The sequence below is a fragment of the Geotrypetes seraphini genome, chromosome 1, assembly GCF_902459505.1.
Source record: "Geotrypetes seraphini chromosome 1, aGeoSer1.1, whole genome shotgun sequence".
Lineage (NCBI taxonomy): Eukaryota > Metazoa > Chordata > Amphibia > Gymnophiona > Dermophiidae > Geotrypetes > Geotrypetes seraphini.
The window spans coordinates 92,512,068-92,525,811 of NC_047084.1; the positions used below are offsets into that span (position 1 = coordinate 92,512,068).

A 13,744-nucleotide genomic window follows, 5' to 3' on the forward strand; every position below is an offset into this window, starting at 1 on the left:
GTATTCAGGCTACTATTAGAGTTACCTTTAAAATCCGACTATCAAAGGCACCAGAAGTCAACAGTTACTTGCTTACCCAAAAATTTATGGTTGTAAATACAAGACTTTTTTGGACAGGACATTTTCATTCCAAGCAGGTAAACAGTAGTCTTGGTTGGGTAAGTGCATTTGTCAAACTATGTCGTCCTACAGTATTTTTTGGAAATTGATCAAGACAACATTATTTGAAAAATTTGTTTCTTAAAGCAATTGTGTTATTAAGAACTCTTATTCTAACTAAGGGCTCCTTTTACGAAGCCACGTTAGCGGCTTTATCGCACGTTATTTTTTAGCGCGCGCTAACCCCTGCGCTAGCTGAAAAACTATCGCCTGCTCAAGAGGAGGCTAGTGCGGCCGGCAAATTAGCGCACGCTATTACGCGCGTTAAACCGCTCACGTGGCTTCGTAAAAGGAGCCCTAAAAGTTTATACAGTATTTTCTTAAAGAATATTTGTACTTATAAGAAATATTTTGTATCTTCCTATCATCTTGTATTTTACTGATTGTCCAGTCTTCTTTGGTATAAACTGCCTAGAAATCAGTCGGTTATGGAGGTATAGAAGAATAAAGTTACCGTATTTGCCGGCGTATAAGACGACTGGGCGTATAAGACGACCCCCCAACTTTTACAGTTAAAATATAGAGTTTGTTATATACTCGCCATATAAGACTACCCCTTCTTCCGCACACCTTCTGCACAACAAATAAAACTTAAAAGAACATCAGAATTTATTTCAACAATTTTAATTAATTCACTAAAGCTGAATAGAACAATAAACCCATGGGAGCTGCCATGCTATTTGTTTTCTAAACTGTTAACCAAACTGAAACTGCCAATGATAGAAGGAAGATAACACATAGAGGGAGAGAGCAAGTGCCGGGCAAGTCCCTAGCAAGTTTGCTGGCATGACAGTTTCCCTTTAAAAGCCTTCAAAAGCCTCCTGTTCGCCCCCGCAACTTCCTTAAGGGCTAGACTCCACACACGGCCGCATGTGCGAGAGACGTAGTCAAGAGAAAAGGGGTGGGGCCAGAGCGCCGCTGCTTCCCGCTGCGCAGGATGAAGGAGCTGGCACCCTTGTCACACTGATGTCCCGCCATGGCCCCACTGATGTCCCGGCAGGTTTACTAGTACCGTAAGCACCGTAAGGAGGTAAGGAAGGAGATGTTAGGGCATGTAAAGTAAGGGCATGTAAACAGTACCCGGCGTATAAGACGACCCCCGACTTTGGGGAGGATTTTAAGGTACTGAAAAGTCGTCTTATACGCCGGCAAATACGGTATGTTATGACCGTCTTCTTATACCATATACTCCAGTTAGGACACTCAGATCAACAGATCAGCATCTTTTGACGATCCCCTCCCTAAAAGTAATAGGCACTAGGAGATTTACTATTTTTTTCAGTCATAGCTCCTCAGCTCTAGAATAACTTACAAAATTATCTATGTGGGGAATCCTCGTTAGAAAAATTTAAAGGCTTTTAAAAAAGTTTCCTTTACTAGGCTTTTATATACTGCCTATCAAGGTTATCTAAGCGGTTCTACAATCAAGTACTCAAGCATTTTCCCTATCTGTACCGGCGGGCTCTTAAGGGTCACAAGGAGCAGCGCGGGATTTGAACCCACAACCCCAGGGTGCTGAGGCCGTAGCTCCATCCACTGCGCTACACACTCCTCCAAGATAAGACAATCAGTTTATGTGTAAAACTTTATATCTTATACTCCACTCAACTAATTTTAATCAGTCCTTACTTATAGGACTTAATCTTTCTTTTATTCTTCTTTTCCTTTCTCTCTCTTTTGTTTATTTATTTATTTATTATTATTATCATTTTTTTTTTATATTTAATCTACCTTTTTTCTCTCCTTGCACTCCTAATGTGTTACCCGTATATGTTCTCTTTCTATTTTAATGATTGTAGTTCACCCCCCTTTCCTTATGTATCTGTAATGAATTTTGTACGTATATATTATTTGGTAATAAATTGTTGTAAAGTCTTTCCCCTATTTTAATCTGTAATATGCTTTGAAATATTTGACATTGCGTACACATCAAATTTTAATAAAACTTGAAATTACCTCATTGGCATAAAAAAAACCCTCCTCCAAGTATTCCTATCTTCTGTAATAAATATTTTTTCAATAATAAATACTTTTCAAATATTCAAATATTTCAATAAATTTCCATCCACATGCGCTAGGAGCCCTACTCTAAACTCCTAAAGAACAGCTGTGTCGGTAGTGACCATAAAATCGCTTCCCGCTAATATAATTGTGAGCACAGAGAAGCCCTGACGCAGCTTAGCGAAATACTGGCTGGCCATCGTCGGCTTTGGCTGAGCAGACTTGCCACAAGAACAGCAGTGTGGATGAAAGACACGTGGGCCTGATCCAGCACAGCCCTCGGAAAGATAAGTATTTATCATAACAATATTAGTAACATTATATACTGGCACACAATCCGGATGCAGTCCAATTACATTAGTGGGAAGCAATCTTTTTTTGAGAACAGGATTTGCACTAGTGGAATTAAATTCCCTGAACTATCAACCTGTTTTATACCTACATAATTTTTGGATCATAATACATTAAACTGCACAAGGTCTTACTTTGCTATTGGAATAAAAAATGTGTGCCACAAATTATGAAATAGGCCAAAATACAAAACCCTCCATGTAAAAAAATATACTCCTCTAACAATTTATCAGAGTGTGCATTACAAAACATAATCATCAAATATACAAATAGAAGTGAAATTTTTATGTGAAGTGCTCAGACCAACTACCTACGTGCTCAATGGGTTCAAGCAACAGTGGCTCATGGGACCATCACAGCACTCAATACGTCCCGTACTGCCCCAAACCCTCAAATAAAGCCAAGATACTTATCTTTGCCTTATCGGCGGTGTTATTCCATTTCTGCCACTACTTGCTACCCCTTGTATGCTTTTACACCATGCTACACTCCCCTGTGAAGTGACTTCCCAATCTGGACTTCACAAAATGCTTGGTGTGGGTCTGGCTGGTTGTCCTTCCCTGAGATTTTCCCCTCCTGATGAGGCATAAATATAAAAACTCATTTCTATACCGCAAATACTGCTAAGTTCAATGCAGTTCACAAAATATAGAGAATATAGATGAATACAGCACCAAGATATCTAATTTCCAAAAGATTCACTAAAAATATGCGTTTTTAAAGCACATTGAAACTGCTGGTGTTCCTCAGGGCTCTCTACTATCCCCAATTTTATTTAACATCTACATGAGTACAGTACACTGAAATATTACGATTTGAGTATTCAAGAAACCTTATTAACATATGCTGACGACATCTTTATACTACTTGAGGTTGATCCAGATCTTGTTAACCAGACACCCAATAATAACCATTGTAATTTTAAACTTCGGGCAGGGGCGATGATGGTAAAGATGAAATTAAATGCTGCCAAAAATGTTATGGCTAGGCCCAAAATTAGATTCTCTTCCCCCTGCTGTGATTTTAGAGTCAGGAGAATCTCTGAAAATTGAGTTCTCCTCGTTAATATTGGGTATCATCATTGATTCCTCACTTACTTTTAAGGATAAATTAAACACTCGTAAAAAAGTGCTTTTTCAGCCTTCACACTTTGAGAAGAGTAAGAGCACTTTTTCATCAGCACCACTTCTCTGTCTTGGTTCAATCAATCATCCTGTCAAGGCTGGATTATTGCAATTCAATATATCTGGGCCTTTCAAAGATCAGGCTGCAGAGACTTCAGATGATACAAAATACTGCTGCTATGCTTATCTTTGGTAAAATTAAATTTGACCATGTAACTCCTTTGCTTAAGGAATTACATTGGCTTCCTGTGCCTCTCAGAATTCATGTTAAATGCATCTGCATTGCTTTCAAGATCCTATTTGGCATTTTCACTACTTTGGTTCCTTTAGATTGGAAAGTCCATAGATCTCATCTTGCAAGAAGTTCTCAAAAATTATAACTTTTATTCCCTTCCCTTAGGGGAAATAATAGATATACCGGGAGATTCAGTTACTCTTTCGTTTTCAAGTTGACTGAGCTATGGAATAACTTACCACTTGTACTAAGAAGTTTGGGATCCTTCTTTCACTTACGGAAAGCTCTGAAGACTTTCCTGTTTGCTAAACATTTTGAAAACTAGCCCCTTTTGTTAATTTAGATTTTCTGTTCTCTGTTCTCTTAAAGTATTATGTTACCACTTACTGTAAACCGAGTTGAGCTCCATTTGGTTGATGACCTGGTCTATAAAACTAAGTTTTAGTTTAGTTTAGTTTAAATAAGTAATTCAGATCCTTAGCCCATAAATCCACTTGGAAAAGACAACAGACGCTCCTGGAATTTTTTGAATTTACAACCCTTAACAGATGGAAAAGAGAATAACGCATGAGATTTCCTAGAATGTTTGGAGCTGGTGATGATAAAAGATTCTATGAGATATTCTGGGATGAGACCTGCCAATACCTTGAAACAAATACATCCAAACTTAAACTTAATCCGCGCCTCGACCGAGTTAAGTGTGGAGAAGAGATGGCGAGGGATGAATCCAAGAGAATCAATCAAGCAGGCATATGTTATATGATGCCTGCTTGGAATATAATACCATGATACCACTGATATCAACCGTAAGAATGTCTTCCCATCTCGATCCAATTGCTTTCAGCCCTAAAAATGTCTTTCTTTCCCGATATCACTGTTTTCAAGCCTAAGAATGTCTTCCTCTCCCAATACTATTGCTTTCAGTCCTAAAAATGTCTTCCCCTCCCGATACCATTGCTTTCAACCCAAAGAATGTCTATCCCTCCCGATACCATTGCTTTCAACCCTAAAAATTTTCAAACTTAAGAATGTCTTTCCCTCCCAATACCATTGTTTTCAATCCTAAAAATGTCTTCCCTTCCCGATACCATTGCTTTCAATCCTAAAAATGTCTTCCCTTCCCGATACCATTGCTTTCAATCCTAAAAATGTTTTCCCCTCCCAATACCATTGCTTTCAGCCCTAAGAAGTTTTTCCCTTCCCCCACTAACTAGCATCAATTATTCACTAATATATCTTCCCCCATAGAGATATGCAGTATCTGCAATCATAGCATATGATTTGAATGCAATATGATATACACATGCATAATATCCATCTCTCTCTGCCAATTTTAGGTGACAGACTATAAAAGTCTGCCCGGCACTGGTCCTACCTCCCACTTATTGCTATAGAAAGCCCACAATGGCTGATGTTTAAAAAGAAAGGCTGACCTGCTGAAATTTTGCCTTTCTTATGAAATGCAGTAAGAATGTCGGAACTACAAGTCTCTGCATGCACTGAGGCAAATCCAGGAGTGGATCACCCACTCCTGAAAATCTGAAGTCAGCTGGTAACCTTAAGCAAATTGAGAGGGAGGCATAATGGAAAATCCAGAGCTTCTTTCTTGCTGACAACTATATTGTGATATACATTTAAATTGATTTTATTACATTTATTCTTTATAAATCTGCAGGGGCTTTTGAGAAAGATCAGCACAGCAGTGCTCTAATTTACCAAGATTTCTAGCAACAGGAGACATCAATTAGGAGATGTCAAAGACTTGAAGTATTAATACAGTAATGAAATATAAATTTGAGTGGAAAAAGAAAAGGGAGTCTTAATGCATGTTGATTATTTCATCTGACAGTTGAATTATTTCAAATTACTGAGATAGTATTACTATTTTAGCATTTACTGCTGTCTCTGTTTCTGCCACACTAAGGAGCCCTTTTACTAAAGCTAAATACAAATTAACAGAAGTAGTCCATGCTAAATGCTAAGAACCGTATGGGGCTCATAATTGAAACAGAAATACGTCTACAAATCCACCCAAATCGGCACTTGGATGATCTAAAAAACAGGTCATCCAAGTCCTGATAATCAAAACAGATTTTTGGATGTATCCACAAACATTTTAGGCCTCTGAATACCGCTGTGCGTCCGGAGCTGAAAGGGGCGTTTTAGGAGGGTGAGAGCGGGATTTGGGTAGGACCTTGGCCATCCTAGACTTAGTTGTACTACAGGGATAATCGAAAGTTTTACGAGGCTGCCTAGACGGAGCTTATACGTTGTGACTTAGGTGATCTAAAAGCAGGTCTAAGTGCCCAGAAAGAATCCAAACTGATCAGATAACCACTGCAGACACAAAGTACAGACTCCCACATACTCCCCTCACACTGCCATAAAAATCAGAATAAAAATGTATATACCTGTCTCTGGAACATCAGCACATGGCATAGGAAAGCCTAGTAGAGCTGCACATAAGTGGCTTAATTAGTCTGGGGGGTGGGAGGAGAAACCAGGCCCATAAGCCACACTAACCACTGCATTTATGGTGAAAAATGTGAGCCCACCAAAACCCTACTGTACTGCCATATAGGTGTCACCTGCAGTCATAAGGGCTATTGGGGTTGTAGACAGATGGATATAGTAGGTTTTGGGGGTGTTTTGGGGGGGACTCAACATTACTTATATGGGGTGTGTGGTGAGATGTTTATGTGGCACCCTTTTTGTAAAGTTCACAGCAGTGTCCATTGCTGTGTTGCCACGTCTGGATGGCCAGTCCATCACTTTGCTAGCCCTCCCACATCCATAAGGTCTTGTTCTAGGTGTTTGGGACTTGGACAAATTTTTGAATGGGAAAGTGGTATAAACATAGATGTACCAGTGGTCTGGACAATCAAACAGCTGAACATAGAAGTAGACGATTAAAAAAAAAATACATTTTGAACATACTTTTCAAGAATGGACATTTTGCCGTTGCTGACTTTGGGCGACTAGTGCCCTACATCTAAATCGGATTTAGATGTTTCTTTTGATTATGCCCCTCCACGGGTATAAAGAACAAAATTCTACTGTAAATAAGACGCCCCCAAAAAAATCGGTGCTGAAAAAAATAAGTGCCAAGCACTATTCTATAAATCGTACTCTAAGTTGGGGACTTTTTATAGAGTAGCGCCTAGCACCGGGATCCATGCCTGAAAATGAACAAGGATAAAACCAAATTAATTATTGTTAAGTCCGCCTAGAATCACTAGTGATGAAAATCAGTTGGTATTGCATAATACACCACTGCAACTCTAATCAGAATTGAGAATTTGGGGGATTATATTTGATAGGTATCTGACATGGGAAGCACAGGTACGAGCTATAATTGGGAGAGTATTTGTGACATTGAGAAAAATTGGACAAATTTATCACTGATTTGATAGAGAACACTTTCAGCTATTGGTTCAATCGCTTGTATTGTCTCAACTAGATTACTGTAGTGTTTTTAATGTAGGTTGATCAGGGAGCGGACGGAACACCTCTACAAAATATTGAACAAAATCGACAGAAGTAAAGATGGAAGAGATGTATCAACTGGGACTTCATTGCAAAAGAACGAACAACTGATTCAACATGGCCAGTTGTAGGTTATACAGTAACTACAAGGGGTCACTGAAAAGTTCTCAGCCCAACCAAGAAGCCATGGAGCTATGAAATTTACAACTTATTCCACGCTTTTCTTGACACTTGTATCTGCAAATGATATGCTACACAGTATACGCTAAGTTTGATAAAAAGCCATAGTAACATAGTAACATAGTAGATGACGGCAGATAAAGACCCGGATGGTCCATCCAGTCTGCCCAACCTGATTCAATTAAAATTTTTTTTTTTTTTTTAATTTTTTCTTCTTAGCTATTTCTGGGCAAGAATCCAAAGCTTTACCCGGTACTGTGCTTTGGTTCCAACTGCCGAAATCTCTGTTAAGACTTACTCCAGCCCATCTACACCCTCCCAGCCATTGAAGCCCTCCCCTGCCCATCCTCCACCAAACGGCCATACACAGACACAGACCGTACAAGTCTGCCCAGTAACTGGCCTTAGTTCAATATTTAATATTATTTTCTGATTCTAGATCCTCTGTGTTCATCCCACGCTTCTTTGAACTCAGTCACAGTTTTACTCTCCACCACCTCTCTCGGGAGCGCATTCTAGGCATCCACCACCCTCTCCGTAAAGTAGAATTTCCTAACATTGCCCCTGAATCTACCACCCCTCAACCTCAAATTATGTCCTCTGGTTTTACCATTTTCCTTTCTCAGGAAAAGATTTTGTTCTACGTTAATACCCTTTAAGTATTTGAACGTCTGAATTATATCTCCCCTGTCTCTCTTTTCCTCTAGTGTATACATATTCAGGGCTTCCAGTCTCTCCTCATACGCCACATCAAATTTTCAGAGCCCCCGCCCCCCAAAAAAAAATTCTGAACTTTTGTGAGGCCCCCTCATATTTAGCTAATAGGTAAATCCGGCACTAAATACTAGGGGCTCCTTTTACGAAGGGGCGCCAGCGTTTTTAGCGCACGCACCAGATTAGCACGCATAATAATAATAATAATAATAACTTTATTCTTATATACCGCCAACAATCTTGCGACTTCTAGGCGGTTTACAGTGAGGTGAAACTGTACAGTCGGTGAATTACATTATAGCACGCGCTAGCTGAAAAACTACCGCCTGCTCAAGAGGAGGCGGTAGCGGCTAGCACGCGTGGCATATTAGCGCCCGCTATTCTGCGCGTTAAGGCCCTAACATGCCTACGTAAAAGGAGCCCTAGATCAGACTGATGGTACATTTAGCCCAATTTCCTGTTTCCAACAGTGACCTATCAAGGTATTAATAATGTTCCTGTTTATCTTTCTGCCTTTTTATGCAGTTAACAAATATGTGGTCAGAGTGTTCACCGGATCAGCTAATGGCAGCGGGACGGATGCTGATGTTTTTCTTAATATCTTTGGAGAAAATGGAGATACTGGTATGGTATAGTTTTATTTTACTTTCTGAGCAGACCATAGTTTCTGATTTCCTTTGATTCTGTCATGTGGTGCGATAACTCCCACTAGAGCTTTTCCCTCTGCTCTTGGAATCCTCCAGCCCCTTTTAAGGACTGCCTCCAACGAGACACCTATTTGGACTAGGAATATCTGACGTCCAGATTTCCCTGGACGTCCTCCTTTTTGAGGACATGTCTGCGGGTCCGGACAGCTTTTCAAAACCCGGCACTTTGTCTGGGGTTTGAAAAGCTTCCTGTAAAAATCGGGTCAGGAGGGGGCATCCACGCATGCAACACAGTGACGTCATCACATCACATCTGCGCATGCGCAGATGCTGTCTGGGGATGGGGCTGGGGAGTGGAACGGGGCGTGATGCAGTCGGAATGGGGTGAAACTGGGCGGGCCTGTGGGCATGGCCATGGGTCTGGATTTTCCTTCGGGAAAATCTGTTAACCCTAATTTGGGCAAATACTGTACTCTAATTAATAGGTCCTATATAGCTATAGCTGTGAAGCTACCACTCACATACCACTCAAATTTAACAAAATTATTATATCGAGACTTTCAGATATTTACGGCCGTTGGATTTTAAATGCTAGTTAAAATCTTTACCTTTAAAAAAAAAAAAAAAAAATATTAATGGTTACTTATCTTTTCAGATATATTCATTCCCTTCCCGTGTTTCACATAGGTCTTAGAAAATTTTGCTGTTTTGCAGATAACACTAAGGGATCCTTTTACAAAGGTGCGCTAGCGTTTTTAGCGCATGCACCGGATTAGCGCATGCTATAGCGTGCGCCATCCGAAAAACTACCACCTGCTCAACAGGAGGCAGTAGCAGCTAGGGCCCGCGGCATTTTAGCACATGCTATTCCGCGTGTTAAGGACCTAATGCACCTTCGTAAAAAGAGCCCTAAAATCTACAACTGGGTGGCCACTGAAGGAGGAAGCAGAGTAAAAATACTCTAGCTCAAGCTGTGGCTGAGAGCTCAGCAATTAAAGATTAATGCAGAAAAGTGTTGTCATGCATTTAGGGTGGAGAAATCCAACAAAGCATTGTTCAGTGAGGCTGAGATGCTGATGTGAATGAATCAGGAGAGGGAATGACCATGTCTGATGATCTCAATGGAACAAAGTGGTGTAATAAGGCAATAGCCTGAACCAGAGGAATGCTGGGGTTTTGGTGAGATCTTGAGCCTGTACCTCCAAAGGGATATAGGGAAGCTGTGGTCCAGAGATAGGCTACCAGTAAGGTATAGAGCAGAGTTGCCAGATTTTCCAATCGGAAAATCTGGACCTCCCTAGTCCCGCCCTCGGCCCACCCAGCTCCACCCTAGCCCCGCATTTTGTTGCCCTTATCCCACCCCCAGTTCCACCCTAGCCCCGCTCCCGCTGCCCATTCTTGTTTACTGCTCCCCGCTGCCCGCTCTTGTCCTCAAATCGTGTCAGGCAGAGAGGAAGTCTGCGCATGCGTGGATGGCACGTGATGACATCACATGTGCGCGTGACATCCACGCATGTGCGGACTTCCTCCCTGCCTGACGATTTGAGGAGAGTTTTCAAAACCCGGACAAAGTGCTGAGTTGTGAAAAGCCGTCCAGATCCTCAAAAGAGGGACATGTCCGGGGAAGTCCAGACATCTGTTAACCCTAGTATAGAGTCAACAACAAAAGTGATATGAGACTAAAGTATGTATATCTTAGAGCTCAGTTTCTCAAGCTGGTCATGGAATATCCACTAACCAGCCTGGTGTTCAGAGATCTGAATGCAATATCAATAATAACAAACAGTTTATATACCGCAGGACCGTGACGTTCTATGCGGTTTACAATGATTAAAAAATAGTACAAATTGAGTGGAATTGACAAGTTAATACTAGTGAATCATGGCTCTAGGGATCAGTTAAGTGGGAAAGATTGTACAAATCATTTGCCGAAGTAGTTCAGGAACAGAGATGTTTTTAGGTGTTTCCTAAATTCCCCGTAAGTATTAGCTAGCATAAGTAATTGTTCCAGGCCTTTACCCCATAATGCTGCTTGATATGGGAGAAGATGTTGGTGGTGACTTTTGGATTTACATCCTATAACCGGTGGAGATACAAAATTCAAGTGTGAGCTTCTCTTAAGTTTGTTGGTTGGGGAGGAGAAAAGGCCAGTTATATATTTAGGGGCTAAGCCGAACAGTGCCTTAATGCAGAAACATCCAGACTTAAACTTCACACGTGCCTCCATCGGCAACCAATGCAGGACTCGGTAAGAAGGAGATCCATGGCCAAACTTCTTCAACCCAAAAATCAGTCTGACCGCCGCATTTTGCACCAGTTGTAGTACTTGTAGCAGTGTCTGTCTGTCATTCCAACATGGTCATGCTCGCCACCGTTGTCTGAGCTTGTCTTATTAATTGCCAGTGCTACTACTAATTATCATTTCTGTAGAGCTGGTAGACATAAGCGGTGCTGTACATTAACATGTAAGAAACGATCCCTGCTCAATAGAGCTTACAATCTAATTGAAACAGACAACCAGTGCTTTCCAGAAAGCGCCACCTGACCCAGTTGCAGACCCTGGAAGGCCCACTGATGTGTAAATGCTTACTCTGCCAAGCTCACCCTAACCCATCACAATCACATGACTATCCATTGTATCTATTTTCACCTCATCATGAGCCAAATCTCATCGCTAGATTGCCACCACACACAACACTCCTACATTGATTGCCTGGCGCTATCTCCCCCTCATTATCAGACAACTCTCTTTAGCATGGCGCTACTCATATTGAGGCACACCTCTAACCCCCATGGACATGCATCCTATTTCTCTACTGTTTCCCAGAGGACTAATTTTCACAACCTCTGTTGTGATCTACACCGCCTCCTCCATAGCCACCCAAACTTATGCGAAGATGCCTCTTCCTTCTCCTGTTACCATCAAGGTACATTGTAGTTCAGTAGAGTTCTGCTTGCCACTGTCCCATAACCAACATTCCAGCTGACATGTCCCATGCCTTAACTGAGCACTTCTTTGGGTAGCTTAGCTTCTGTGCTGCTATATAAGCTAAGTTATTGCTAAGAATATAACATTGACACAATGCTAGATTGAAATATAAAAATGACAAAAAAAAAAATGGGGATCAATGAAGTATGGAGCTATTGTTGAGTTATGTTACTCGAATGGCAATCTGATGACCTCTAAATATATATATACTAGTGTTACATTAAAGGGTGCTAGAATAGATGTGTAAACTTTTAGCACAATGGGGTGCTGAGGCCATTCTTTCTTTCTTTCCTGCTCCCCCTGTCCAGCAGTAGCCCTTCTCCCTTCCTTTTACCTCCCCCTGTCCAGCATTACCCCTTCCCTGCTCCCCCCTGTCCAACAGCACCCCTTCCCTGTTTCCCCTGTCCAGCAGTAACCCTTATTCCTTCCTTTTACCTCCCCCGTGTCCAGCAGCACCCCTTCCCTGCTTCCCTTGTCCAGCAGTAGCCCTTCTCCCTTCCTTTTACCTCCCCACTGTGAACAGCAGCATTTCTCTTCCCCCCCTCCCCCGGTCGTCCTTCTCCCTCTTTCCCTCTCTCTCCCCAAAAGGGTGCTGCTGCAGCATTTCTCCCGCGGTCTCACACAGCCGTCGTCAGTATTTCTCCCCCCCCACCCACGGTCTCACACAGTCATCGGCAGCATTTCTCATACTCTCTTTCCCCCCCCCCCCCCCCTTCCCGGTTCTCACACAGCTGTCGCCAGCGCAGCATTCACAACTCGCTGATCCTGCTTGCTTCGGGCCTTCATCGCTGCTGGGTCCCACTGGCAGCAAGGAAGGCCCGAAGCAAACAGGAGCAGCAAATTGAAGCCTCCCTCCATGCCCTATCTATCGCCAACACATATTTCCCCCAAAGCAAAAGCATGCTTATCGGAGAAGTATCCCTTGGGAAGCTTTTGCAGGGGCATCGGAATGTTTTTTTTTCTGCTTGGGAAAGCACCTCATGAAAATCTCAAGTGCTGCAGGTTCACAAGAAAATCTCAAGCGCCGCAGGTTCACAGTTTTTTGCAGGGTTTGCTGCAGGCTACTTTTTTTCACCTGGGGAAACCGCCGCACCGCCACAGGTAATAGTTTTGGCAGGACCCGCAGCAGGCTCCTTTTTTAAACTAGAGCCGCAGGTTCAAAGTTTTGGCAGGGTCAGCCGCAGGGTACTTTTTTCAGTTGAGGAAACCACCGCACCACCACAGGTTAACAGTTTTGGCAGGGCCCGTAGTAGACTTATTTTTTAAGTTGGGGAAACCGCCATACGAAAATCCCAGTCACCGCAGGCTCACACAAGCTCCGTTTTAAGCAGGGAAAACCGCCGCACACAAGACACAACCGTCGCTGGGGAAACTGCCGCATGCAAATGTCGCTGGGGATACCGTCACGTGCAAATCATTGTACTGCGCATGCAGGAGCATGGCACCATGGATCAGGGACCCACAGGAACGGAGCTAGCGGCCGAGCCACGGTGAGTGAGCGCAGAACCGAAGCCCTACCTTGGATCCACATTGTCTTCTGGGTGCACTAATGGCACTCTGAGTATGCCAGCTGCCTTCTTCCGTGGAAGCTGGTGAAACCGCCGCAGGCAGAGTTCTACTCTACTGCGCATGCGGGGGCACGGCACCACGGATCATAGACCCATCAATTTTGAAGTGCGCATGCGCGCTAAGGGTATTATTATAGCGGATACGTTAGTTGAGAAAAATACAAATATAAGAAGCAATATATCTGTATTGTTTGTTATACAAAAGATAATTTGAGTTTTTGAAGGTTTTGGATACAATACGACAAGAGGAAGGACATTTTAATAGCATGGGATCACTATCATGGTACCTG

General features: G+C 42.3%; 1 protein-coding gene across 1 annotated transcript in view; it reads left to right on the forward strand.

Annotated features, from left to right (window-relative positions):
• Positions 1–13,744, forward strand: part of LOXHD1 (lipoxygenase homology domains 1) — a 485,723-nt gene that overhangs the window by 145,790 nt on the left and 326,189 nt on the right. Inside the window, exon 10 of the mRNA XM_033935008.1 lies at positions 8,776–8,874. Within this exon, the coding sequence (XP_033790899.1) occupies positions 8,776–8,874 (99 nt within the window). The remainder of the gene's footprint in view (positions 1–8,775; positions 8,875–13,744) is intronic.